General features: G+C 51.0%; 2 protein-coding genes across 2 annotated transcripts; one reads left to right on the forward strand and one right to left on the reverse strand.

Annotated features, from left to right (window-relative positions):
• Nucleotides 1-317: 317 nt before the first annotated feature.
• Nucleotides 318-16,749, reverse strand: LOC136966432 (protein Shroom2-like). Its single transcript, XM_067260940.1, has 11 exons — nucleotides 16,549-16,749; nucleotides 14,993-15,141; nucleotides 8,821-8,838; nucleotides 8,556-8,681; nucleotides 5,878-8,269; nucleotides 5,692-5,771; nucleotides 4,249-4,908; nucleotides 3,164-3,757; nucleotides 2,655-2,832; nucleotides 1,990-2,262; nucleotides 318-1,760 (listed from the first exon to the last, which is right to left on the reverse strand). The coding sequence occupies exons 1-11, from the start codon at nucleotides 16,747-16,749 to the stop codon at nucleotides 1,488-1,490; spliced, it is 4,944 nt and encodes a 1,647-aa protein (XP_067117041.1). The 3' UTR covers nucleotides 318-1,487.
• Nucleotides 16,750-17,782: 1,033 nt separating this feature from the next.
• LOC136965942 (integral membrane protein 2B-like) lies at nucleotides 17,783-22,189 on the forward strand. The gene is made up of 6 exons (XM_067260254.1): nucleotides 17,783-17,948; nucleotides 19,852-19,983; nucleotides 20,120-20,323; nucleotides 20,747-20,857; nucleotides 20,954-21,104; nucleotides 21,467-22,189. Exons 1-6 carry the CDS (start codon nucleotides 17,862-17,864, stop codon nucleotides 21,553-21,555), a joined length of 774 nt encoding a protein of 257 aa, XP_067116355.1. The 5' UTR covers nucleotides 17,783-17,861; the 3' UTR covers nucleotides 21,556-22,189.
• The last annotated feature ends 328 nt before the right edge of the window (nucleotides 22,190-22,517 follow it).

The raw sequence follows: 22,517 nt of genomic DNA on the forward strand, positions 1-22,517 counted from the left end.
TCCTGTCAATCATTGACCGCTCACCGAGCGAGAGAGCAGGCAGCAAGGGCGGGTACTTTATTTCCAGTAGGTCACATGCTCCATAAAGGACGTCTGAAGGATTCCTCCCATAAAAATCCAATAAGGAACACCTGAGGATGCTCATGATAGTCATCGTCTCTGAGTTACTGTGGTTTCTTCCATGTCTCTCATCCACAGCACACCAGTCAGGTAGTAACAGGGCCGCTGAGTTTAATAGGCAGGTTCCAACGCACAAGAAGAGTCTCTCTCGCTTTTCAAGAAACCTTTTTATTATTTTAAATTGATTTCAAATCGAGTTCAAATGGATGAGAATACACTGTGTGTATGGGTTTACACCGTAATGCAATACAAGTGCACTCTTACATACTAGTCTGTGGTGTTCCTGGTGTTAGGTGCCCAGGCACATGTTCGTGTTGGAAGAGGACTCTGCCCAGGGGGCATTCAGGGCTAAAGTGCTGCTAACTCGCGATATGGCTCACAAAGCCTTTTCATCTGTACAATGACCTTTAAGCTCATTTATGATAACAGACAGAAAATCAATCCCTTTACACACACAGAAATAGAAAAAGGAATTTCGTCAGGGCAGAAATAAAGGTGATGTAACACAAATGTTGCTGTGTCATGGTCTAAGGATGTGTGTTTATAAATATATACAAGTTAGCCAATATGTCACTATGCTTAATCACATGTCAACCACTGATCAAAACCAGGACATCTTGAAATCCAGGAAAACAGGGTATCTTTTCACAAAACCTTGACAAGAAAATAAACACAGCTGTGTTTCCGTTAACCAGGTGTGTTGAGTATGATGGTGCATCACAGGCCCTTTAAAATGTTCTGGAAATATTCAAAAGTCTACAATAAATTACTAAAAACAAATCCTGTTATTAAACACATGAATGATATAAAACAGACAGTCGACCTCATCCAAGGCCCTGGACGTCCCAGAGAATCATTCAAACACATACAACATGATACACACACACACACACTCTCTCAATTAGTTTCACCAATTTGTGAGATTAAACAGCAACCCCTCCTCTTTTGTGATGCCACAGAGCCAGTCCCCCTAGTGGTCAGACCAGTGAAATACAGCTCCAGGCCGCCCCCTAGTGGACAGTCCAGTGCTGTGCAGGTCCCAGATGCCCCCTAGTGGACAGTCCAGTGCTGTGCAGGTCCCAGATGCCCCCTAGTGGACAGTCCAGTGCTGTGCAGGTCCCAGATGCCCCCTAGTGGACAGACCAGTGCTGTGCAGGTCCCAGATGCCCCCTAGTGGACAGTCCAGTGCTGTGCAGGTCCCAGATGCCCCCTAGTGGACAGTCCAGTGCTGTGCAGGTCCCAGATGCCCCCTAGTGGACAGTCCAGTGCTGTGCAGGTCCCAGATGCCCCCTAGTGGTCAGTCCAGTGCTGTGCAGGTCCCAGATGCCCCCTAGTGGTCAGTCCAGTGCTGTGCAGGCTCTGAGGGTTCAGAACAGCATCCTCTGCTCCAGAGGCAGGCTGTCAGTCAGACACTTGAGCTGCTCCTCGCCCAGCTTGATCTTATCCTCCAGCTTGCGCTGCTCGATGATGAGGGCCGACTTCATCTTGACGAAGTGCTGGTAGTCGTCCAGGCTCTCCTGAGAGAGGTGGGCGGCCATGATGCAGTAGACCACGCCCTCCCGCCGGTCCAGGTTCTCCTTCAGCTCCTTGGCGTCCTCGTGCTGGCGAATCAGCAGCTTCCTTTTCTCCATCAGCGTGCGCTGAACGAGGGAAGGAGAGGAGGAGGGGAGGGCAGAGGGAGGAGAGGGTTAGAGAGAAAGCCAGAAAAACCCCCACCAAAACCTCCATGTTCTCCCCAGCCCCGCTCCTACTAACCCTCCCCCTCCCCCCTCTTTGCCTCCCTCTGTCTCTCACCCCATCTCCATCCACCCCCTCTATCTATCTCTCCTCTAACTCTCCCCCTCCCCCCTCTCTCCCTCCCTCTCTCACCTTCTCCTCGGCGGGGGCGTCCTCCTCCAGGCTGTTGAGGGCGTTCTCCACGCGGGCCAGCCGGCCCGACAGAGACAGCAGCAGGCTGACCACCTTGTCCAGGTCGCCCACGAACATGCGGAACTTGTCCAGCTCGTTGGGCCTGCAGGCCTGCTGCACGGTGGCCTCCACCTCGCGGCCCAGCGTGTTGTTGTCCAGCACGTCCTCCTGCACGCTCTCCCGCGCCTCGCGCAGCACCCGCAGCTTCCTGCTCAGGCTGTCAATCAGCTCCTGCTGCAGGGGGGCGGGGCATAGGTAGTGGTCAGGGGGCGGGGCATAGGTAGTGGTCAGGGGGAATATATTTTTTCAACCTTCAAAACTTTTTTTTCTCAAAACCTTTTTTCAACATTCAAACCTTTTTTTCAAAAATATATTTTTTTTACAGTGGAGTATAGTACAGTCCTCACGAAGTACTCATCAATGATGCAATTTTTTCATTCAAAATAAAATAAAATATTCCTTTGAAAATATCTTTTTAACCTTAAAAAATAAATAAAACTTTCAACCTTTTGAAACTCTCGGAGTCCAAAAACTTCACTGTGGTAAAAATGCAGTGACCCAAGAGAAGGCGAGAGAGAGGTCTACCGTGAGAAAACTACCACTGATGCTAAGCTAACGGCAGCTACCTTCTTGCTGGCCAGGTTTGCCTCCAACTCCTCCTCCTCCTCCTCCGGCTCCTGCAGCTGCTCCTGCATGCCCTTCATCTTGATGAGGAGCTCCGCCTTGGGAGCAGACGTGCTGTAGTAGGAGGAGCTGGGGACCAGAGAGACGGAGGCAGAAACACCCAGACCCTCCTCCTCATCCCTGGGGGACGAGAGAGGGAGGGAGAGGGAGGGTGTGAGAGGGGAAGGCGAGGTTGAGAGTTAGAGAAAGAAAGACAGACAGAAAGATGGAGGAGATGGGTCAGTATTGATGCGTTTGAAAGTCAGCAACGCTGCAGTTCAGGTTTTCCCCACCAGAGGTCAACAAAGGAGTAAGCAGAGTTGTAAATGTAGCTGTATGGATGGTGGGGGGATGGGAACTGAACTACAGATCAAAAGATCCAAGGCCCCCCCCCCCCCCCCCCTTCCTGCTAAATATAATCATGTAATACATATTATGATGATGGAATCCATGTAATCCATTGTCTGGTCACCTGTTGTCTGCGGTCCTGGGGGAGGCCTGCTTGGGCCCCACCTTCCTGCGCTGGTGAGTCCCCTGTAGGAGCTGCTGTCCCTGGGGGAAGATGCCCTCCATCAGGTCCATGGTGGTCTTCCTCCTGCTCTGATCCAGGATGTCAGCCAAGGAGCGATCCCTGCCCATGATGTCCCGGGCCAGCTCCTCTCTCTTCAGGTCCTCCTCGCAGCGCCGGCCCAGGACGGTGATGCACAGAGGGAGGGCAGGCGGAGGCTCCTGGTCCTGGTTCTGGTCCTGGTTGTGATTCTGGCCCTGGTCTGGGGCCCAAGACAGGGCCTCCTTAGCAGGGGTGGTATCTGGTGTGCTGAGGGGGCGTATGAAGGCACAGACCAGGGCATGGGAGCTGGGCTGGGGGTGGGGGAGAGGATTTTGGAGGTCCAGGGGGCCTAGGGTGATCTCCGGGGGGGCGACACCTTCTGGGCCCCCCTGGTGACCCTGGAGCAGAGACCGGTGGCCCTCTCTCTCCTCGCTGCTGTCAGCGTGGACGACCTTCACCGGAGCCTTCTTCCCAGGACCAGACGACTCCATCACACTCTCTATCCTGCTGGCTGGCCTGGACGCCACAGAAAAGACACACAAAAAACAACAAAACATGAACCATTATACTCTACCCAGTAATTACATCCCTCTTAATTCCCCACTAATTCTGCGAGGCTTTGTCTAGTTTTGGGGGGGATCTGTGTGTCAGGCCCGAGGCTTGCTCTAAGTCCTGGTCCGTCCTTCCAGTGGAAAGATCTCGTCATCGATCCAGACTAATTAAAGGGCAGTCATAAAACAGAATAAAATTACAGCCCTCTTTTCCAGGCTCAACAGCCCGGCTAGCCATGACACCACGGTAACGCCTGTTTCACAGCAGAGAAAAATCAGATAGATAAAAAAAAAAGTAAGATGTAGCCACCAGACAGAGGAAGTTCTCTCTTAATGACACCCTGTAGGGGGAAGTGAAGTGAATACTGGTAGACTGTGCAGGACAACAGACCCCACAGCTGTATGTGACTGTGTGTGGCAGGGAGGAGCAGGCAGAAACAGAGCTAGGCTGCTTACCTGGTCTGAGGCTCATTCTGCACGGAGAGAGAAGCCTTGTCCGCCCGCCTGGGAGGAGCCCCGCTCGGAGGAGCCCCGCTCGGAGGAGCCTCGCTCGGAGGAGGAGCGGCGTGTGGCGAGGGGGAACGCGCCCCGTCTGACGAGGGAGCTCTCAGCATGTGCGTCGCAGGCTCGGAGGAGAGAGGAGCGAAGGAGGAAGAGGAGGGCGGTGGCTCTGTTGTTCCTCTCTGCCCCTCCTCTTCCTCCGCCTCCTCCTCCTCTGGCCGTCTCCCCGCTTCCAGACCAGAGCCCCTCCCAGGGCAGGGAGCGAGAGCCAGGGCGGAGCCCAGAGAGGAGCGCCTGGCTGGGGCAGGATCCAGCTGGGTGTCTGGGTGGCTGGACCGGAGCCCTGGATGAGCCTGTGCGTCAGGCAGGAATTCCAGGGAGGAGGCTGTGGTTTCCAGGCCCACGTGCGGCCTCAGTGGCGGGGGGAGGCTCTTGGGAGGCTGGCTGGCTGGAGACTCGGACGCAGGGCTGGGGATGTGGTTGTGGGGGAGCGTGGGGAGCGTGGGGGCGTTGTCTCCGTGGCTGAGCTGAAGCGCGTGGTCAGGGGGAGGGGACGAGGTAGGGATCTGGGGAGACCGTGCCAGCCTCTCTCTCCCTCCACACTCACTAGGCTCTCTGTCCATGCCGAACAAGCAGAACAACTCTGTTAATGATGTGTTCATTTAGCAGATGCTTTAGTCATACTGGTTGTGGGGATTTTAACTTGGGATCTCTTGATCTGCGTTCAGAAGCTGTACCACTGAGCTAAAACCACAAACCACAAAATCACTCCCATAATCCCAAACCAAAAGAAACTAAACTAAAAGTTATATATATATGTGTGTATTTGTCTGCATATGTGTGTGTGTGTGTCTGCATGTTATTTTGTGTATATGTGCGTGTGTGTGCATGTGTGTGCGTGTGCTAGCCAGGAGGAGGATCAGGTAACATGTGACCTGTAGTCTAAGCTGGGCGGGGCTGTGTCCTCCTCAGTGCTGATCACCTGAGCCCTCCTCCCTCCCTCCCCCCTCCTTCCCCCCTCCCTCCCTCCCCTCTCCACACATTGTTCCCAAGCCCTTGTTAATGCCAGACTTACTTTCCACTTAAGATAGAGATCACTCTACATGAGACCTGTCAACATGATAGACCCGTCAGTCTATCATGGCACAGGGGGACTGGAGCGAGTCCATGAAAACACCTGAAACAGGACCCGAGGTTAGCTAAGGGATGGGGAGGGTGAGGGGGGGGGGGGGGGGGGGGCTGGGGGTGAGGGGTGTAGCTCAGTGGTAGACCATTTGACTGCAGATCAAGAGGTCCTAGGTTCAAATCCCCCTTGGTATTGATGTGGTTGAGACCGTATCCTGACAATATGTTGTTATTATAATCATCATCATCATATGACTGATGTGGATGAGATACCTGTGGGGGTAGCAGGGCTGGTCACGTCTGTGTTCCAGGGAAGGCTGGTCTGCAGCTTCTCTCCAGGGAACAGGAGGGTTCTGGAGGGGAACAACACAGTTACTGCTGGGGGAGTGGTTTCAGGAGAGAGGAATGGAGAAATAGATGGATGAGTGGATAGATGGGTGGATGAATGGACAGCCTTACCTGTCCATAAAAGTCAGCAGAAGGTGACGAGCGTGACCTCTCGTGCACACAGACAGATTTCTCCTCGACCTCAGGGTCCAGAATGTTCTCAGCAGAGTGGTACCTCCCCTGGGTCCTAGTGTCCGAGGCCTTCCTCTGCATGCCCCAGGTGGCCTGGTACTCGGCAAATGTTCCCAGCCTTTGCTGTTCCAGCAGGGCCTGCCTGCGGCGGGGGCTGAGGGGGTCTGGGCCCTGGTGGTGGAGCCCGGAGGAAGGCTCCCCAACATGACCTAGCCTCCCGCCCTCCAGGGCCTCCCCTGACAGGGTTCTCCCTCGACCTCTGCCCTCTCCTGGCTCCACCGCGCCCTGCTGGCCCTGCTTCGGCGCCGGTCTGGAGAAGGGCGGCTGGGCCGAGGTCGTCTCAAAGAACCTCTGTCGGTCTACGAAGGAGCCGGGGTTCTGGACCCGAGGACCGCCCTCCACCCCGACCTTGTTGATCTGGTCCGGCTCCGAGAAAGAGTGCATCCTCTTGTTCAGGGAGAAACGTTTCCGGCCGCCGATGCGAGTTACGTGGCCGCTGCTGGACCCTTGCTTCCCCGTGGGGGGATCGGCTCCGGGGGGCTCCAGGTCTCTCCTCCTGAAGGAGGTGGCCTGTAGGACCCTGGCCTGGGCCTCCTTCAGGTGGTCCTTGTAGGAGGTGGAGAAGGAACCCTCTGAGGAGGTGGAGGTCTTGTCCTCCGCCTGCTCGGAGCAGCTCAGGGTGGCCGCGCTGCGGCTCTTCTGCAGCTGCGCCCTCTTTAGCTGGATCTCGTTGCGGAGGGTGGTGGCGTAGCGGTCGGTGCGCCTGGCCAGTTTGCCGGTCGGGGGCTCAGCGGGGGCTTCGCTGGCGGGCGGCGGCGGTCTCTCCACCAGGCTCCTGCCCTCCTGGACCAGGTTGTGGAGCAGAGGGGTCTTCTGGGGGCAGAACCTCCGGTCCTCCTGCACCAGCCAGGGGTCCTGCAGGAGCTCTCTGGGCGGGCTCACCTTGGCCTCGCTGGGAGACGACTTCCTCCCCTGGGTCTCCACACCGAGCCCCTTCCTCGGACCCGCCTTCTCCTCCGAGCTGGCCTTGCCATTGGAGGACAGGCCTGAGATCGCATGCCCATTGGCTGGTCTGAACTGTCCGTTGTGCTCCCTGCCGTCGGCGTGAGGCGGCGGAGGTTGAGGCGGAGAGTACCTGATCTTCCCGGCTATCTGCGTGCTGGAGGAACTCTTGTCGTTGTGACCGAGGCGTTGGTTTGATTCTGCGTTCATCCTCCAGCCCCCTCCCCCTCCTCTTCCTCCCCCTCCTCCGTTTGCCTTGGCCTGCCAGACAGGGGCCTCTTCCTGGTGCCCCGGCTGCTTGGCTGTGATGCAGTAGTACCTGATGTGGCCCCCGAGGTCTGGGTACTGGTCGATGGTGGAGGTGGACAGGGAGGCGGTGGAGGTCCTGGCCTGGCCGGGGCTGTTGGTGGGGAGGTCCTGGAGGCTGCGGTAGTAACTACCCACACTTTGGGGCTTGGCCGGAGGGGCCACCCTGGTGTGCAGGTAGAAGGTGCTCTCGTCGCTGTACTGCCTCTGGTGGTGGGGAGGCTGGGCGAAGGGCGAGGGGCTCTGCCTCACGTCTACGCTGGACTGGGAGAACAGCTTGTTGGGGTTGAGATGGTCGTGTTTGTGGTCTTCCGCTGCTGCGCTGGGGTGGAGGAAGTCCTTCTGGGGGGGGTTGTAACTGCGTCTGGTCTCCGAGGGTTCCTCCTGATGGGGGGCGGGGAGGACCCTGTGGGGGTCTGACAGCCGGTCCATACTCCTGCCCTGGAGCTTGGAGTGGGCATACACACCCGGGCCCTCGGGGTAGGGGAAGACCTTGGTGGCAGCGAAACTGTCGCTGCGTAGAGGAGGGGGTGGGGGTGGCGAGGAGGAGGAGGAGGATGAGGAAGGGGAGGTTTTCCTCCCCTCTGGAATGTGCCACACGGGACCTATGTTGGACCGGCCCGAGCTGGAGAAACGAGCCCCAGGCTGGTCCTCGGCCCTGGGGCTCTCCCAGCCCCCGTTACCCAGGGGCAGCTGCAGGAACCTGGGCCGCTCTCCCGGCCTGGCCGCCTCGTTCTGGAGCCCCTTGTAGAAGATGTTCTCTGTGTTGGAGCTGTTGGCACTGGGTGGGGGCGGGTCCGGGGGGCTGGAGGTGGCAGAGAAGCAGCTGAAGCTGGAGTCTCTCTTGCCAGGCGTCGGGCTGCTGAGCCTGGGGGGGGAGGGGCGACCCTGGGGGAAGGGGGGGGAGGGGCGACCCTGGGGGAAGGCAGGGGAGGGGCGCTCCAGTCTCTCCATGCTGCTCACAGAGCTGAACTGGCTGGACAGCTGGCGCAGGTTGGTGGGATCTCCAGACCTGGAGCCGGGCCTGGACACCCACACACACACACACAACAGTTTACTTTACAAGATCAAGGTTCTGATGTACATTATTGACATAAGTCAAGAAAGGTTCAGTATTTTGGTATCTGGTCGATCGTTTCCACACTAGCAACGAATTGCAAACCAAAACCATCTGAAGGTAACGTTTTAAGTAACTATTGAGGTAACGCCAATATGACATCAAATGATGGAAATCAATACAATTCTACAAATAATTTTAGTTTGGACGTGATGTGGCGGTTTTGCGGACGGTTCTCAGACGAACTGCTCACCTAGCCTCATGTTTCACCTGTCGCGCGGGCGTGGGCTCAGACGGGCTCAGGGCAGAGGGCTCTGGTTGGTCTTCCGTCAACTTGGCTGAGTGCCAGGAATGAGGCCGTGACACTGGTTCATCACTCCTGCACACGGCACACAAGAAAGCGAATGAAACTATACGAAGCTACCGCGAAACTACGTCCATTGTTCCAACACGCAATTAATCAGGGTTTTTCTCCAAACATTTTTAAAAGGTCACTCGACAGTTACGCTGCTACGTACCCCTTGAAGCGATTCTTCCTGAAGCATGTAGAATACAATCTGGATTAGATTTCATTCGGAATTCATTATGACTAAACTAAATGTCTGTGTATCACAGGAGAAGCCTACGACTACCATACCACCACACTGACACTGAGACGGAGTGAGGATCTGGGATTGGGGAATTTAGCGAGGGGATCCGGCGTCGGAAAGCTAGATCCGAAACAGCTAGACTAGCCTACTTCACTGGGCGATTCCTGGCGCACAATACCTCATAGAACTTCGTAAAATCTTCGTGAGAAAGTTCCTGGCCACATTCACGTCACTTTCTGATGGCATTGTCTGCGATACAATATCGACCATTTTCATATTCCTGCAGCAACAGGGTATCCGTTAGTGAACAATCATTCTAGCCCAGAACCAGAAGAAACAGCATTAATGTATCATAGACATTAAATGAGGACAGATTGACCATTCTCAACCACACCTGATCGGCCAACGGTTTATTTATCCACTGGCCAAAGGAAATGACCTGCAACCTCTAGATTTGTAGTCGAATGCTCATAAACCCATCCCTTATCCCTGTCACTATCCCATCATGTTGAGCTTCCTTCTATCACCTGCATGCCACAGAGGATGGTGCTGTGGAGAGCAGAGGGGGGGCTAAGGCCAGGGCCTCTCAAACCCACAGCAACAACTGCACATTCTTCCACCACAGGAATGCAGGGCGGTATTTGGCTTGGCAAAGCCCAAACGCAGCCTGGAGTGGGTCATATCAAAGCTGGCCATCTCCCAGGAAGACCAGGCTCAATGTTGGAGTCAAGCACAGGCACCAGAGGGTAATGTAAGAAGCACTCTTATACTCAAGCTGGGACGTTTAGGGAGTGTGTCTCTCTGTCTCCCCTCCCTCCCTCCCTCATCCCTCCTTCCCTCATGCCTCCCTCCCTTCTTCATCCCTCACTCCCTACCTCCCCCCTCTCAGCAGTTGTCCTGGTGTTATGCTGCAGCACTAACATTGCTGACAATGGAAATGCAAATGGCCCTTCTAGCCATGAGCCCTTACAGTCAGAGACACCAGCTGGCCTGTCAGAGATACTCTTCAGAGGGGAGGAGGGGCAGGGAAGGTCTCTCTATAGGGGAGGGGGGGAGGAGGTAGAGGGAGGATGAGGTTTCTCGGGGGGGGGGGGGGAGAAGGAGAGAGGGAAGGTTTCAGAAAAAGGCTCTGGTTTAAGCTAAAATAACATGTAAGAAAACAAACATGAAACTGTAGCAAAGCTGACCCCATTGTAGTGAAACTGTCCCCAGCAGGTGTGGGAAACAACAACACAACACCAGATCTTTTAAAATGCCAATCTTTAAAGCAACTCTTAACTTGTAAAGAAATGAAAACTGTGAATCTATTCCTTGGCACACAGTTGCAGAGAGGAGAGAAGACAGTGATGGCAAATCTCAAGCAGCTGAATATTAAAATGAGAACGAATTTAACGGGGGGGTGAGAGTGTGTTGTCTTCCGAACACTCCTCCGCATTGCCCTCCCTCCCTCCCTCCCTCCCTCCCTCCCTCCCTCCCTCCCTCCCTCCCTCCCTCCCTCCCTCCCTCCCTCCCTCCCTCCCTCCCTCCCTCCCTGCTTCCATCTCTCTCTCTCTCTCTCTCTCTCTCTCTCTCCCTCTCTCCCTCTCTCCCTCTCTCCCCCTCTCCCTCCCTCCCTCCCTCCCTCCCTCCCTCCCTCCCTCCCTCCCTCCCTCCCTCCCTCTCTCCCCCTCTCCCTCCCTCCCTCCCTCCCTCCCTCCTTCCCTCCCTGTGGGACCAGTCAGGGGATTTCCTCAGGGGATTATGGGAGATTTACAAGGAGGTGGAGTCGTTGTGGTGCCCTTGTGTTAATCTAGTGTTTGGGCCTCTCTGATTGGCTAACAGGAGTTGACCTACTACTAATGCTGAATAAGTAATATTGCTCACCTCAACGTGGGGAGTCAGATCTGTGTCACTGTCTGTCTGGAAGTGAGAAGCCTTTGACGGTACAAGTGAAACCCCTCTTCACCACGTGTCTCTGATAGACAGATTAAAACAGGTTAACAACCAGAAGTAGAAAAATGCTAGCTAGAAATGTTTTCGCTTGATAAATGCCAGCTGGATCAATTCTTGAGAAAACTATAAGGCTTATGATACTTTCTAGAAGGTCAAACATCTGATACCACTGTCGCCCCCACTATCAACCCCTCTCTCTGCTTCACATGCATATTCTCTCCCTCTCTCTTTCTCTTCTCTGTCCATCTTTCCCCCCCCCCCCCTCTCCCTGAGACAGAAGTCTGACCTCCAGGTTGCGCTGATGTTTGTCAGGACTCAGAGTACCTTGACAGGACAGAAGAAGGGCACATTCAGATTGTTTGGGTCTGAACCAGAGACCGGATTACCAGACACTCCCTCCACTCTGCATTCCAGCACCAGGGCTGGCTGCACGCAAGCAAAACACAACCAGTCCTTAGAACCACAGATCACATGACAATAGCCCAGACACTGCTCCAACACCCTCAATGCTACTGACACATTGTCACCCCCAGTTCAGCAGCGAGTGGTCAGGTGTTTAGGCCGGGCTAGGTGGGTCTGTCAGACAAGCTGGTGATTCAGCAGTCGAGCAGGCAGCCAGCAGTGCAGCCCCCTGAGCCACACGCTAGCTGTGAATAGGAGGCTGGAGCGGGAAGCACAATAGAAAGTGCCGGCGTCATCACACCGGGGGCTTATCAAACACTCTGAGAGAGACCCTCGACATCTGACTGGCTCTCTCCACACGGCTCTCTGTCAGCTGGGAACAGACACACAGACAGCCCTCTCTACCCTGGGCACAGCACAGACCCAGCCCTCTATAGACAGACACAGCCCTCTATAGACAGACACAGCCCTCTATAGACAGGCACAGCCCTCTATAGACAGGCACAGCCCTCTATAAACAGGCACAGCCCTCTATAGACAGACACAGCCCTCTATAAACAGACACAGCCCTCTATAAACAGACACAGCCCTCTATAAACAGACAAGGCCCTCTATAAGGACAGGCACAGCCCTCTATAGACAGGCACAGCCCTCTATAGACAGGCACAGCCCACTATAGACAGACACAGCCCTCTATAGACAGACACAGCCCTCTCTAACCTGTACAGGCAGAGACCCAACCTTGAACACATAGGTTCTGAGTGGGCACATAAAGGTACATATGACAGCCCAGTTCTGCTTCGATCCTACAGATTTGTCATGAAGTCAAGTGGTACCATCACAACCCTGGGTGCTAATGTGGCAGGGGATTGCAGCTCTGCTTCTACCTCACATGTTTTGGTCTCTGCTCAAACCTGCTGGATCAATTACAGGACACACACACACTCGTGCACACACACACATTCACTTACAGTCACACACACAACAATAAGATTTAAGATTAAAAGTAACACTTTTCTAAAACAAAATTGAGTGGTGCAAAAAGAAAATCTCTACCTATTCAAAATCCAAAAAAAGGCATATGCCTAAAATAAAAACAATAAATCAGATTCCACAATCTAACCCATGTATAATACAAACAGAAATACCTGAACTTTCTCATAAACCACAAACAATTGCATATAATATAATGGGATATAATCCCTAGAAGGTTATTAGGCTCTATAAAATTCCAACATTAAAAAAAGGAAGGAACATGGAGAGGAGAGGATTTACCTGAAATGTTGTCAATACATTTGTATTCACTCAGTCAAGGAAGACAACTTTGTCTTCAGGACCCAAAACCTCTTCTAGTGCGACCGTCAACAGCAGAACCCAACTGCCATCCCAACGTTCATGACAACAATGCAGGCTGGAGAGACAGCCTAACCCAGAGAGCACTGTGAACTCACCTAGGCAACACAGAACATTCCACTGTGCATTGCAGAGGGAGGAGAGGAGAGGAGGGGAGGAAAGGGGAGGGGACATAAATCTGCAACACATGCAAAAAAAGAAGCAACAATTCTTACTTACTAATTCATTTAAGGCCCTCGGAATGCTGTAGTACTTAGCCGGAATAAAGTATAAAAATTTTGTTCACTTGGAAGTCTTAACAGAAGGTGAAGTTAGGATTAAAGCTGCCCACCATTTCGTCTTGTTTACTCAGCGCCGGCTCTGAGCTGAGCCGGGGCTGTAATTGGATTCAGGCATTAATGTTCTGCTGCTCCTCAGAAGAGGTCTGGTGTGTCACATACAAACATCCTGAATCTACTACCTCGGTTCGTTATGAGGCTACACCAGACCAGGCATTACCAGACCAGGCTACACCAGACCAGACCAGACCAGTACAGACCAGGCTACACCAGACCAGGCTACACCAGACCAGACCAGACCAGTACAGACCAGGCTACACTAGACCAGGCTACACCAGACCAGACCAGGCCAGTACAGACCAGGCCAGGACAGACCAGTCAAAAACCAGGACTGACCAGGACAGACCAGTCTCAAACCAGACCAGACCAGTCTCAAACCAGGACAGACCAGGACACACCACACCAGTCAAAAACCAGACCAGACCAGGACAGACCAGACCAGACCACTGGAATCCTAACAAAGTAGTCAACATGACCCAGTGCTGGCTAGCTTGCATCTCCCTGACAATGCCCAGCCCACAAGCCCCCATTGTGCGGCAGTGTCCACTCACACAACAAACAGAGACTGAAGCCCATTTGTCCTGCCCTGCCCATCATGCTGTCATCCCCCAGCTTTCTCACGTCATCCATGAGTCCATACTGTATGTGAGGCTCAGGCAGATGACATCCTAACCATGGAGGACTGTGACCAGGACTAAAGGTCCTTTATGAAAACAACTCCCAAAAGCTATAGTATGTTGAAACCAGTGTTGTAGGGTTAGAAGAACAGCCTTCAGGAGTGGGACTGTAGCTCTGTCTAACAGGCGGATGCCAGGGTCAGTCTCTGGGAGCTAGGAGTTAGTAAAGACCTCTCTGGGATTCAGGGCAGAACTGTAACTCAGACGAGAAGTGGGCCCCAGTTCAGATGCTGCCATGTTGGAATCCCCGCCTCTCTCTTCTCTCTCTCTCCACTCTCTCTCTCTCTCTCTCTCTCTCTCTCCTATCTCTCTCTCTCCTCTCTCTATCTCTCTCTCTCCTATCTCTCTCTCTCCTCTCTCTCTCTCCTCTCTCTCTCTCTCCTCTCTCTGCTCTCTCTCTCCTCTCTCTCTCTCCTCTCTCCGTCCTGCCCCCACAAGCCCCCAGATCCTCCCTTGTCTTGTTTAAGAGTCATTATCTAACCTGGACTAACAGCAGTGATGGCATGAAAACTGGACAATGCTCCTTTTGTCTTTCCTCCACCATCCCTCCCTCCCCCCACCCTTCAGCAAAGGAGCAGAGGGGCCCAGTGTGTGACGGGGGCAGCCCTGGGTGGGTGCCCCCGTCTGAGGCATGGCATGGACCAGCGTATTTCTGTCGTGTGAAATTCAGCATGGGAGCACAAGGCTTGACTCTCACTCCTGTGGCCGCTGCTTAGTCACAAACGCATCAACACCGAGGGCGTCCCCTTCTTGTTCAGCTCCTTCCTGTTTCCTGTTACCAGGGAGTCAGGTGGCTGAGCGGTTAGGGAATTGGGCTAATAATCTGAAGGTTTCCAGTACGATTCCCGGCCGTGCAAAAATGACGTTGTGTCCTTGGGCAAGGCACTTCACCCTACTTGCCTTGGGGAGAATGTCCCTGTACTTACTGTAAGTCACTCTGGATAAGAGCGTCTGCTAAATGACTAAATGTAATGTAAATGTTATGTGGTGGTGATAGTAGCGGGTGCCTAGCACCAGGTGATGTGTCAGCTGACCACCCCCCCCCTCCCCCTCGTACTGGGGGGAAAGGTCATCCCGCACCTCGGCCAATCACAGCTCTAATCTCACCTCTGGGACTGTAATATCCATCCCTGGTAATCCTAAAACTACACAGCGCTCACAGTCGCTTCCACGAGTAGCTTCAGTTCGTAGAACATACACAATATGTAGAACGTACAGAACACACAGAACCCACACTGTGCATCATAAGGAACACAAAGAACAAAGTTCTTCCTCACGTTTCTCCTCTTCCTCCTTGCATTTTAGGAGGATGAGAGGATTAAAAAAAAAAAACAGTTTGAGATTTCGCCAATGGAAGCCAGGAGGAGAGGAGGGGAGCGTGTGTGGAGGGTGTCCTACCTTCGCACCACCAGCGCCAGGCTCTTGTAGGAGCTCTTGACCAGGCAGACAGCCTCCTGTCTGGAGCCGCTCAGGGGGATGGTGTTGACGTTGACGATCTCATCTCCCACCTGCAGACTCACTGCTGCAGCCTTGCTGCCCTCTTCCACCTGCAACATACAGCACCACCCTCTGACTGATATTCACAGTGATGCACGTCAGTTTGTGATCCAGGTGAACTGTGGTTTTGCTACAATCCACTTTAGTCTAACCTTGCAGGAGTCAATAACATTTCATGCATAGCTGCAGCTCTTTGATAGAAATGAATATAAGCCTATTGGAAATATCTACATTTCACATTTATAAGAATTGGATTAGGATTGTCTAATTAATTACTACAATCATGTTTGCTGTAGTCATATTTAATCCCTATTTTTTGTTATGATTGTCGTGTCTGTGAATAAGATGCCAGCTCATATGTTGGTTCCAGTCCGCCCACAACAATAATGTCGAGGCAATCTGAGATGCCTCGTTAAATATTTAGCCACCAGGCGGGAAACCTGAGAGTGAGGACTTGTTGCACATTCCATCACACGTGCCTCCTTCTCGCACGAGCGGAAGATGTCAGCAGCTCCAGATAAACATTGTTTCCTCCGTCTGTCAGTAATCTTCTCACAGCCAATCTGCTGCCCACACACCCCAGACATGTCACAGCGCTGACACCGGAAACAGGCCCGGACATCACACGGGCACATGATAATAATGAGTGTCTTAAACTTAGCCTCATATAGTCTCTGATCACATAACAAGCTACAAAACACACGCGGATGACCTCCGTTGGGCTAGCCTACATCTCAGATATAGGCCTATATCTAATATGATGTGCTGATATGACGCGTGTTTTTACACATCGTTTGTTTTATGACTCATCAACAGCTTGGAGTAGTGATAACGCATTATCCTCTATCCTCAGGGAGATGTGGTCTAATCCCATCCTTAATTTAGCCTGGATGTCTCAATGTCTGCATGTCCACCCTGTCGGCGGGCTCAGGGCCTGGGAGAAACTCAGTGCGTTTGGAGGCTTGCACTTATCTCCCCGAACATTCCTTCCTGGTCCCTGGTACAACAGGGGAGGGAGAAAACACACTGCACTTCACCTCAAAAAAAAAAAAAAAAAAAAAAAAAACGCCAACAGATAGAGGTCAGCGAAGACTGTATCGTACTTAGCAAGGGCCTCCAGTTCTCTTCGGGAACTAGCACATAAGGTCTCTTTGACTGTGAGATCTGACAGGAGAGTGTTAGATACCAAAAGCATAAAGAGAATTATGTCTCGTTGGAAAAGGCAGCGATCCTTTAAGGATAGCAAATTAGAATGGACTGCAGACAGTCAAAACGGAACCTTAAGCAAATTATGCAGCAAAATAATGATGTGCTTACTGAAGAAGTGGGTTTTAATAGAATGCCCGAAAAACATTTTCTACAACAGCACGCACACACAAAGCCACACGCACACTGATCCATCACAGGGAGTAATGCAGTTCATTTGTATTTTAAAACCCCATCAGCATCCTTATTACCTTGGTTATGATGAGAGGCTCGCGGTGTTCCAGACCCCCTCTCAGAGTGAATCCCCATGGTGCACCGCCGGTGAGATGAACATCGACAAGTTTATAAATGTTGTCATCTTCTCCAGAAGTCTTCTGTCGGCCAACATCTTGAAACCACTTGACCTTTACCGCCGAAAGTCTGAGGTCCGTCCGGTAATCAACGACGTCCATGGTGTTTAAAGAGTAGATGGGGCTCCATACAAAACAAATTATTTCGTCAGTAACCTACTTGGGACGGTTGGAGTGTCCCATGGGCAATCAATTCGAGGAGAGAAAAATTAGCCATTTTGATTGTAATAATCTAATCAGTGACACAGCCCGTGGTTCACTCGGTATTTTGAGCGAATTTGTCAAATACCTTACACCACTTTCTGCGTCTCTCTACGGGGTGGTGAGGAGAGGATCACAACCTGGTCCTGACTGACTGACAGCCGTTCAGCTCCAACACCTGAAGCGCCGCGCGCTCCGCACGCTATTTGGGCTCGTTCTGGAACTCTGCCGCTCCAGACCGAACCGTTCTGGAAGTTTCAATACACAAACGGAATAGCTCGACTCACGAAGGCTACGTTTACACTTGTCTTCAAATGTCTCTCGCCTCGTAATTAATCAAGTCTTGAATGCCCATGGTCACTTGTAGCCTATGGACTTCTGCAAGTAAGGCTATACTGCCTCCTAGAGGGCATTGACCGTCAAGACGTGAATGATACACTAAGAACAGAAAGTTCAAACAAATTGTGGTATAATTTTGATCTATTTACTTCAGTTAGATTTTTTGGGGGGATAAACTGCAATTATTATAGGCCTATACGTGAATTGTGTAATTGCCAACGAATTGCCACCCAGTTCTTAGACAACAGCGTTTTTTTTTAGCATAGGCTATTTTACACTTTATGTGGTTAACCAACAACAAAAAGTTTGACACTTAGAAATTAATAATGTCGTTTTTCTTCTTTTTTTTGTTTAGGCTACCCTTATAAATAGAATGTATAGGAACGCTTTCAATTTACTGAGGGTCGGTCATTACAGGAACAATTTTACGAGAAACATTTCACAGGAAAATAGAGGTAGGTTAACACACGTTTTTTTAAGCTTTTATGTTTCGGAATATGATCACAATATAGTTTAAAATAATAGTTTTTATGTTTTATATGTGAGCTTTAGCTGTGACAGCTCATGACCGCTAGGTTCGTGTTTGTTATCTGCGTCACTGTTACCAGATACTGCACGGGTTGGTTACGGAGATAGGCCTGCACGCGCAACAAGGACAACATTGAGCTTTGACCATGGTGAAAGTAACATTTAACTCGTCCTTTGGACAAAAGGATCTGAAAAAACCTTGCGCTGATGAAGCGCTTATTCCTACTGAAAGGGTGAGTTGGCTTAAATTAAATGGAAATGTACATTGGTTTTATGGAATGCTTCGCTAAGAGTGCAATTATGTAACAATTTAAGCAACGTTGTTCGAACTCAAACGTGACAAAGCCACATTTGCATTGCGAAACGATGAAGTGCAGAAAATTGGTATTTACAAGAGTTGTCTGGGACGTCGACAACTGCATCCAGCAGCTTTCTGTAACAGCAAGCGACCACCAGACAAGATCACAAAGCAACATAATTCAAAGTGGTCTTAATCGTGGTCGTCCGTGTTATGTAACGCTATAACATGGCATGTTCGCAAGTGTAGACCCACTTGTACTCGTCTTTTAATTGAACACATTAGTATTTGGTGACAGTTTTGCAGGATTCTGAAAATGGCTGACCAGCCCGGCCTGTTCCGGCTTTCAACCCTTCGCTTTCTGTTTGTTTGAGCAGTGTCGGCTACACGGGGGGAATGATAGCTCTAATCGGGATTGTTTGGTATCAGTCGGTTGCAGAAGAGGAAGTGACTGAGTACGCTCGTGACTTTCTGCAGAAGCAGAAATGGCAACTATGAAATCTGTCACGAAAACGCTTAAAATGTCCACAGCAGTAGGCTGGAGGTCAACGTTTGAGATGAGACACGGAGGTTAAATTGTGAAGACAGTGACACTGCATGGCCAGAGTTTGTACGTGTTATTTTTTTAATGCCGAATTGAAGTTTGACAAAGAATGACGATGGCCAACCCAGTCACTCCTATAAGGCTGCTTCACATAAAGTAAGGTTCATGTGTATATGTTAGTCTGATGATCTCTGTAAAAAAGGAGGAGGGGACTGGTGCTATGCCCTGAATACGTGCGTCCTTGAAGATATAAATAATCCTGATAAAAAGAGAAGAAGCCTTGGTACATCAGGCTAGGAGATGAGGCGAGGTGGCAAGAGGACGGGATTAGGAGGTTAGGCTAGGAGATGAGATGACGAGGAGGTGAGATGGGGGGGCAGAGCTCAGAGAGACTGGAGTTGAGGGTGTGAGGGATTAAAGGGTGATCAGAATCAGAATTCGGTTTATTCGCCATGTATGTTATACAAACACAGAATTTACTGTGGCAGGGAGGTGCAAACACTAAACATATACGAATCTTAAATTATGTTTAGTGTTTGCACCTCTTGAGGATAAGTAACTGATCAAGTTTTAGTAATGAGTCCAACAGGTATGAAAAATCATACTGGCAGTATCAGATTTAGACCATATGAAGTTCTGTATCACTCTCTCTGCTGCCTTCGTAGGTCTAAAATAGATAAGAGCTCTTTATCTCCTGTAACCTCAAGGCTAATGTTTCTCAGTGACTCACAGACAATCAGAATCAACAAAAATGGTGGCCCTCCGCCACCAGATTAGGTGTAAAACTACTGCATTCAAACTGCAAGCTGTTGAAAGAATTAAAACCAAAAAGAAAGCAGTCGGGAGTTCAGTGGAAATGGTAGCGATGTTGCAACCATATTGCTTCATCGGGGGAAGTGAAGATGGAGGAGGGTGAGGAAGGAGGAGGTGGAAGTCTAGAGAGAAGCCATTAGATGGAGGTTTGTAAGGGGGGTGGGGGGGGGGGGGGTGGGGGGATTAACGCCTGCAGCTTCCTGCCTGAGATGCCAGCTTGCGTAACAGTCAGACCACACTGTCACCGCTCAAACTCCGACTGAGATCTCACCATCACACACAGCTGAATTAATGCCCTTGTTTCAAATCCTCCCCCACCCAAACTGTTTCAGTATGTCAGAGTGTTGCAGGCTGAGTAGGCTACACCATGGGCTCCCTTAATGGTCCACCTGATGGGATTCATGCTGGAGATGAAGTGAGGAGATACCTACATGATGGCTTGCTGTTTGGACAGATGCTGACTGTGTGTGTGTGTGTGTAGGACCTGGAGGAGGCTCGCCCGGTGAGGCACCAGTCCAGAGCCTGGTGCTGGTGTATGCGTCTGGGTCTGGCTGTCATGCTGTCAGGAGTGGTCATCGTAGGAGCTTACCTCTACAAGTCCTACATAATGAGGGTGAGGGACTCCCTGCCTGTGTGTGTGTGTGTGAGAGAGAGAGGTGACTCTGTGTGTGTGTGTGTGTGTGAGAGAGAGGTGACTCTGTGTGTGTGTGTGTGTGAGAGAGAGGTGACTCCCTGTGTGTGTCCTGCAGGATGTGTTCTTCTGTGGCGTGGACTACAGAGCGGAGGACTACATGGTCCAGGAGGACGAGGGGCAGGAGGGGCTCCCGTCCCAGCTGCGCCACATCCAGGAGAGGATCCGCGTGCTGGAGGACCAGGAGGTGGAGCTCATCAGCGTGCCCGTGCCCGACTTCTCCGACAGCGACCCCGCGGACATCGTCCATGACTTCCACAGGGTGAGATCACTTCCTGTCTCTCGCCAGTCCTGGAGACGGTCTCCTGCACACGCTCATTACAAGCCAAAGGACAGGAAGTGGCCATTTGGTTAAAATTAAGTTAGTGTAAAAGAAAAATAACAACAAACATGTGTGGTAACACTTGCTTTGAGGTGATTGTATCTTATTTCTCTACTGTGCATGTCCCATGTAGGATGTGTCCCACCCAGTTTTTGAAAACAGCTAATCTGTCCCCCTCCACTTTCTTTAAGATAAAACAGATTTAACACCAGAATCTTCAATTATTAAAAAAATCTGTCCCACCCACATTTGAAAACAAACCTACACCCCTGTATAATACATTTCCCTCCCTCCCTCCCTCCCTCCCTCCCTCCCTCCCTCCCTCCCTCCCTCCCTCCCTCCCTCCCTCCCTCCCTCCCTCAGAGGCTGACAGCCTACCTGGACCTGAGCCTGAACAAGTGCTATGTCATTCCCCTCAACACCTCCATTGTCATGCCTCCTAAAGACTTCCTGGAACTGCTGGTCAACATCAAGGTAGGACACGCCCCCACAGCCTGCAGCTAGACCACCTACCCTACAGATGACACACCCACGGTGTATGTGATGTGATGAGGTATTGTTGTGCCCCAGGCTGGAACCTACCTGCCTCAGTCCTACCTGGTCCACGAGCAGATGATCGTGACCGAGCGTCTGGACAACATGGAGGAGCTTGGCTTCTTCATCAACTCCCTCTGCCGAGGAAGAGATACCTACAGACTGGAGCGCAGAGAGACCATCCCTGGTCAGTATCTCTGGGCCTTAGGTCTCTCCCAAGCATGCACCAAACCTAGATAGTTCTTTGTGGGTTTAAGAAGCAGACTGAAAGATTATAAGATTGTAGAGGCCCGGCTGCTATGACTGGCCTAGCCTTTTGAATCCAGGAGTAGGCAAACTTTGGGGATGGGTACAGCTCAGTGGTTAGAGCAATTTGAGTGCAGATCAAGAGGTTCGAATCCCCTCCCTTTAGTTAAGTGTCAACTGCATTTCACATGAACACATTGCACTTTAACACAAAGAGGGATCATTAATATTCTACTGGTCAGAACATGATTCAGTGTGGCTCAACACAAGTTCAATCTGCCGTCTTTCTATCCGACTCTCCAGGTATCCAAAAGCGCGAAGCCTTGAACTGCCACAAGATCCGCCACTTCGAGAACAAGTTTGTGGTGGAGACTGAGATCTGTGAAGCTTAAGATGTGAGGGAAGGTTGGACGGATAGACAGACATCTTCCTGTCCAGCCATGTATAGTTCCTATTCCTCCTGTTCCTCCTGCCATCATCATAGATCCTTTACTGCTTACAGTGAGGCTAATGAAGGCTAATTCCAGGCAATAACTGTGGGTAGGTATAAAGCAGTTTTCTTTTTCACTGTGTAAAAACACTTTATGGGGAAACTTTTCTTAAAGGCGTAGTTCACAAAGAGCATACCACAGCTCAGTGTAAGAGGAATTATACTGTAATGTGTATTTTAGTGAACTATCTATTTGGAGGTGTAAGGAGTTATGTGTTAAGCTTTTTGATTGTGGGGTGTCTTTTTTGTATATCTACTCTGGGGTGAAATGTTACAGAACCCCGACAACAAGTCACAACTATGACACTGGTTTAAAGGGGTCTGACTAGTTTTGATGTATTCCTATTGAGGTCCTGCAGTTCTAGTATAGATGTTAACTTTTTGTATCTGCTGATGTTTCCTGTGTACTGCAAGACGTTTCCCACCGCACGGCTGCTCTGGACATCAGAGCGTCCAGCACTAATGTGTGTATATAGCCTGTATGTAAAAAAAAAACGAAAAAAAGATTAACACACCAATAAATCTTAATCATTTTATTTTTTTGTCATGATTTTACAAATATGATACTTCTGCAGTTCAACTTTGACTGTGCAACACAATGGCATTATGGACTGTTAACTTGTCTGTGTGACTCCAGGGAACTCTTGCACACCAGTGACAATATGAAAGGAATATTTCACAGGGAAAAAAGTCATAATTTAAGCCCTGATAGCAACAATAAGAGTTCCCCTAGCCTGTGTTTCATGGTTACCTGGAAGTTTTCAGTCATCAAGTAGCCAAATATTGGAGCTTAAACTGTGGAAACCAACTAATATCAAGGTCATAGGTACAACCACAATGCTTTGATTTTGAGTGAACTGTACC

The sequence above is a fragment of the Osmerus mordax genome, chromosome 22 (genome assembly GCF_038355195.1).
Source record: "Osmerus mordax isolate fOsmMor3 chromosome 22, fOsmMor3.pri, whole genome shotgun sequence".
Lineage (NCBI taxonomy): Eukaryota > Metazoa > Chordata > Actinopteri > Osmeriformes > Osmeridae > Osmerus > Osmerus mordax.

Coding starts and splice junctions, on each gene's coding strand:
- LOC136966432 (XM_067260940.1), bottom strand. CDS start 16,749: ATGGACGTCGTTGATTACCGGACGGACCTCAGACTTTCGGCGGTAAAG. Junction 15,142..16,548: donor AGCCTCTCATCATAACCAAG/GTAATAAGGATG, acceptor TGTATGTTGCAG/GTGGAAGAGGGCAGCAAGGC. Junction 3,758..4,248: donor CAGAATGAGCCTCAGACCAG/GTAAGCAGCCTA, acceptor TGTGGCGTCCAG/GCCAGCCAGCAGGATAGAGA.
- LOC136965942 (XM_067260254.1), top strand. CDS start 17,862: ATGGTGAAAGTAACATTTAACTCGTCCTTTGGACAAAAGGATCTGAAA. Junction 19,984..20,119: donor ACAAGTCCTACATAATGAGG/GTGAGGGACTCC, acceptor TGTGTCCTGCAG/GATGTGTTCTTCTGTGGCGT. Junction 20,858..20,953: donor AACTGCTGGTCAACATCAAG/GTAGGACACGCC, acceptor GTTGTGCCCCAG/GCTGGAACCTACCTGCCTCA.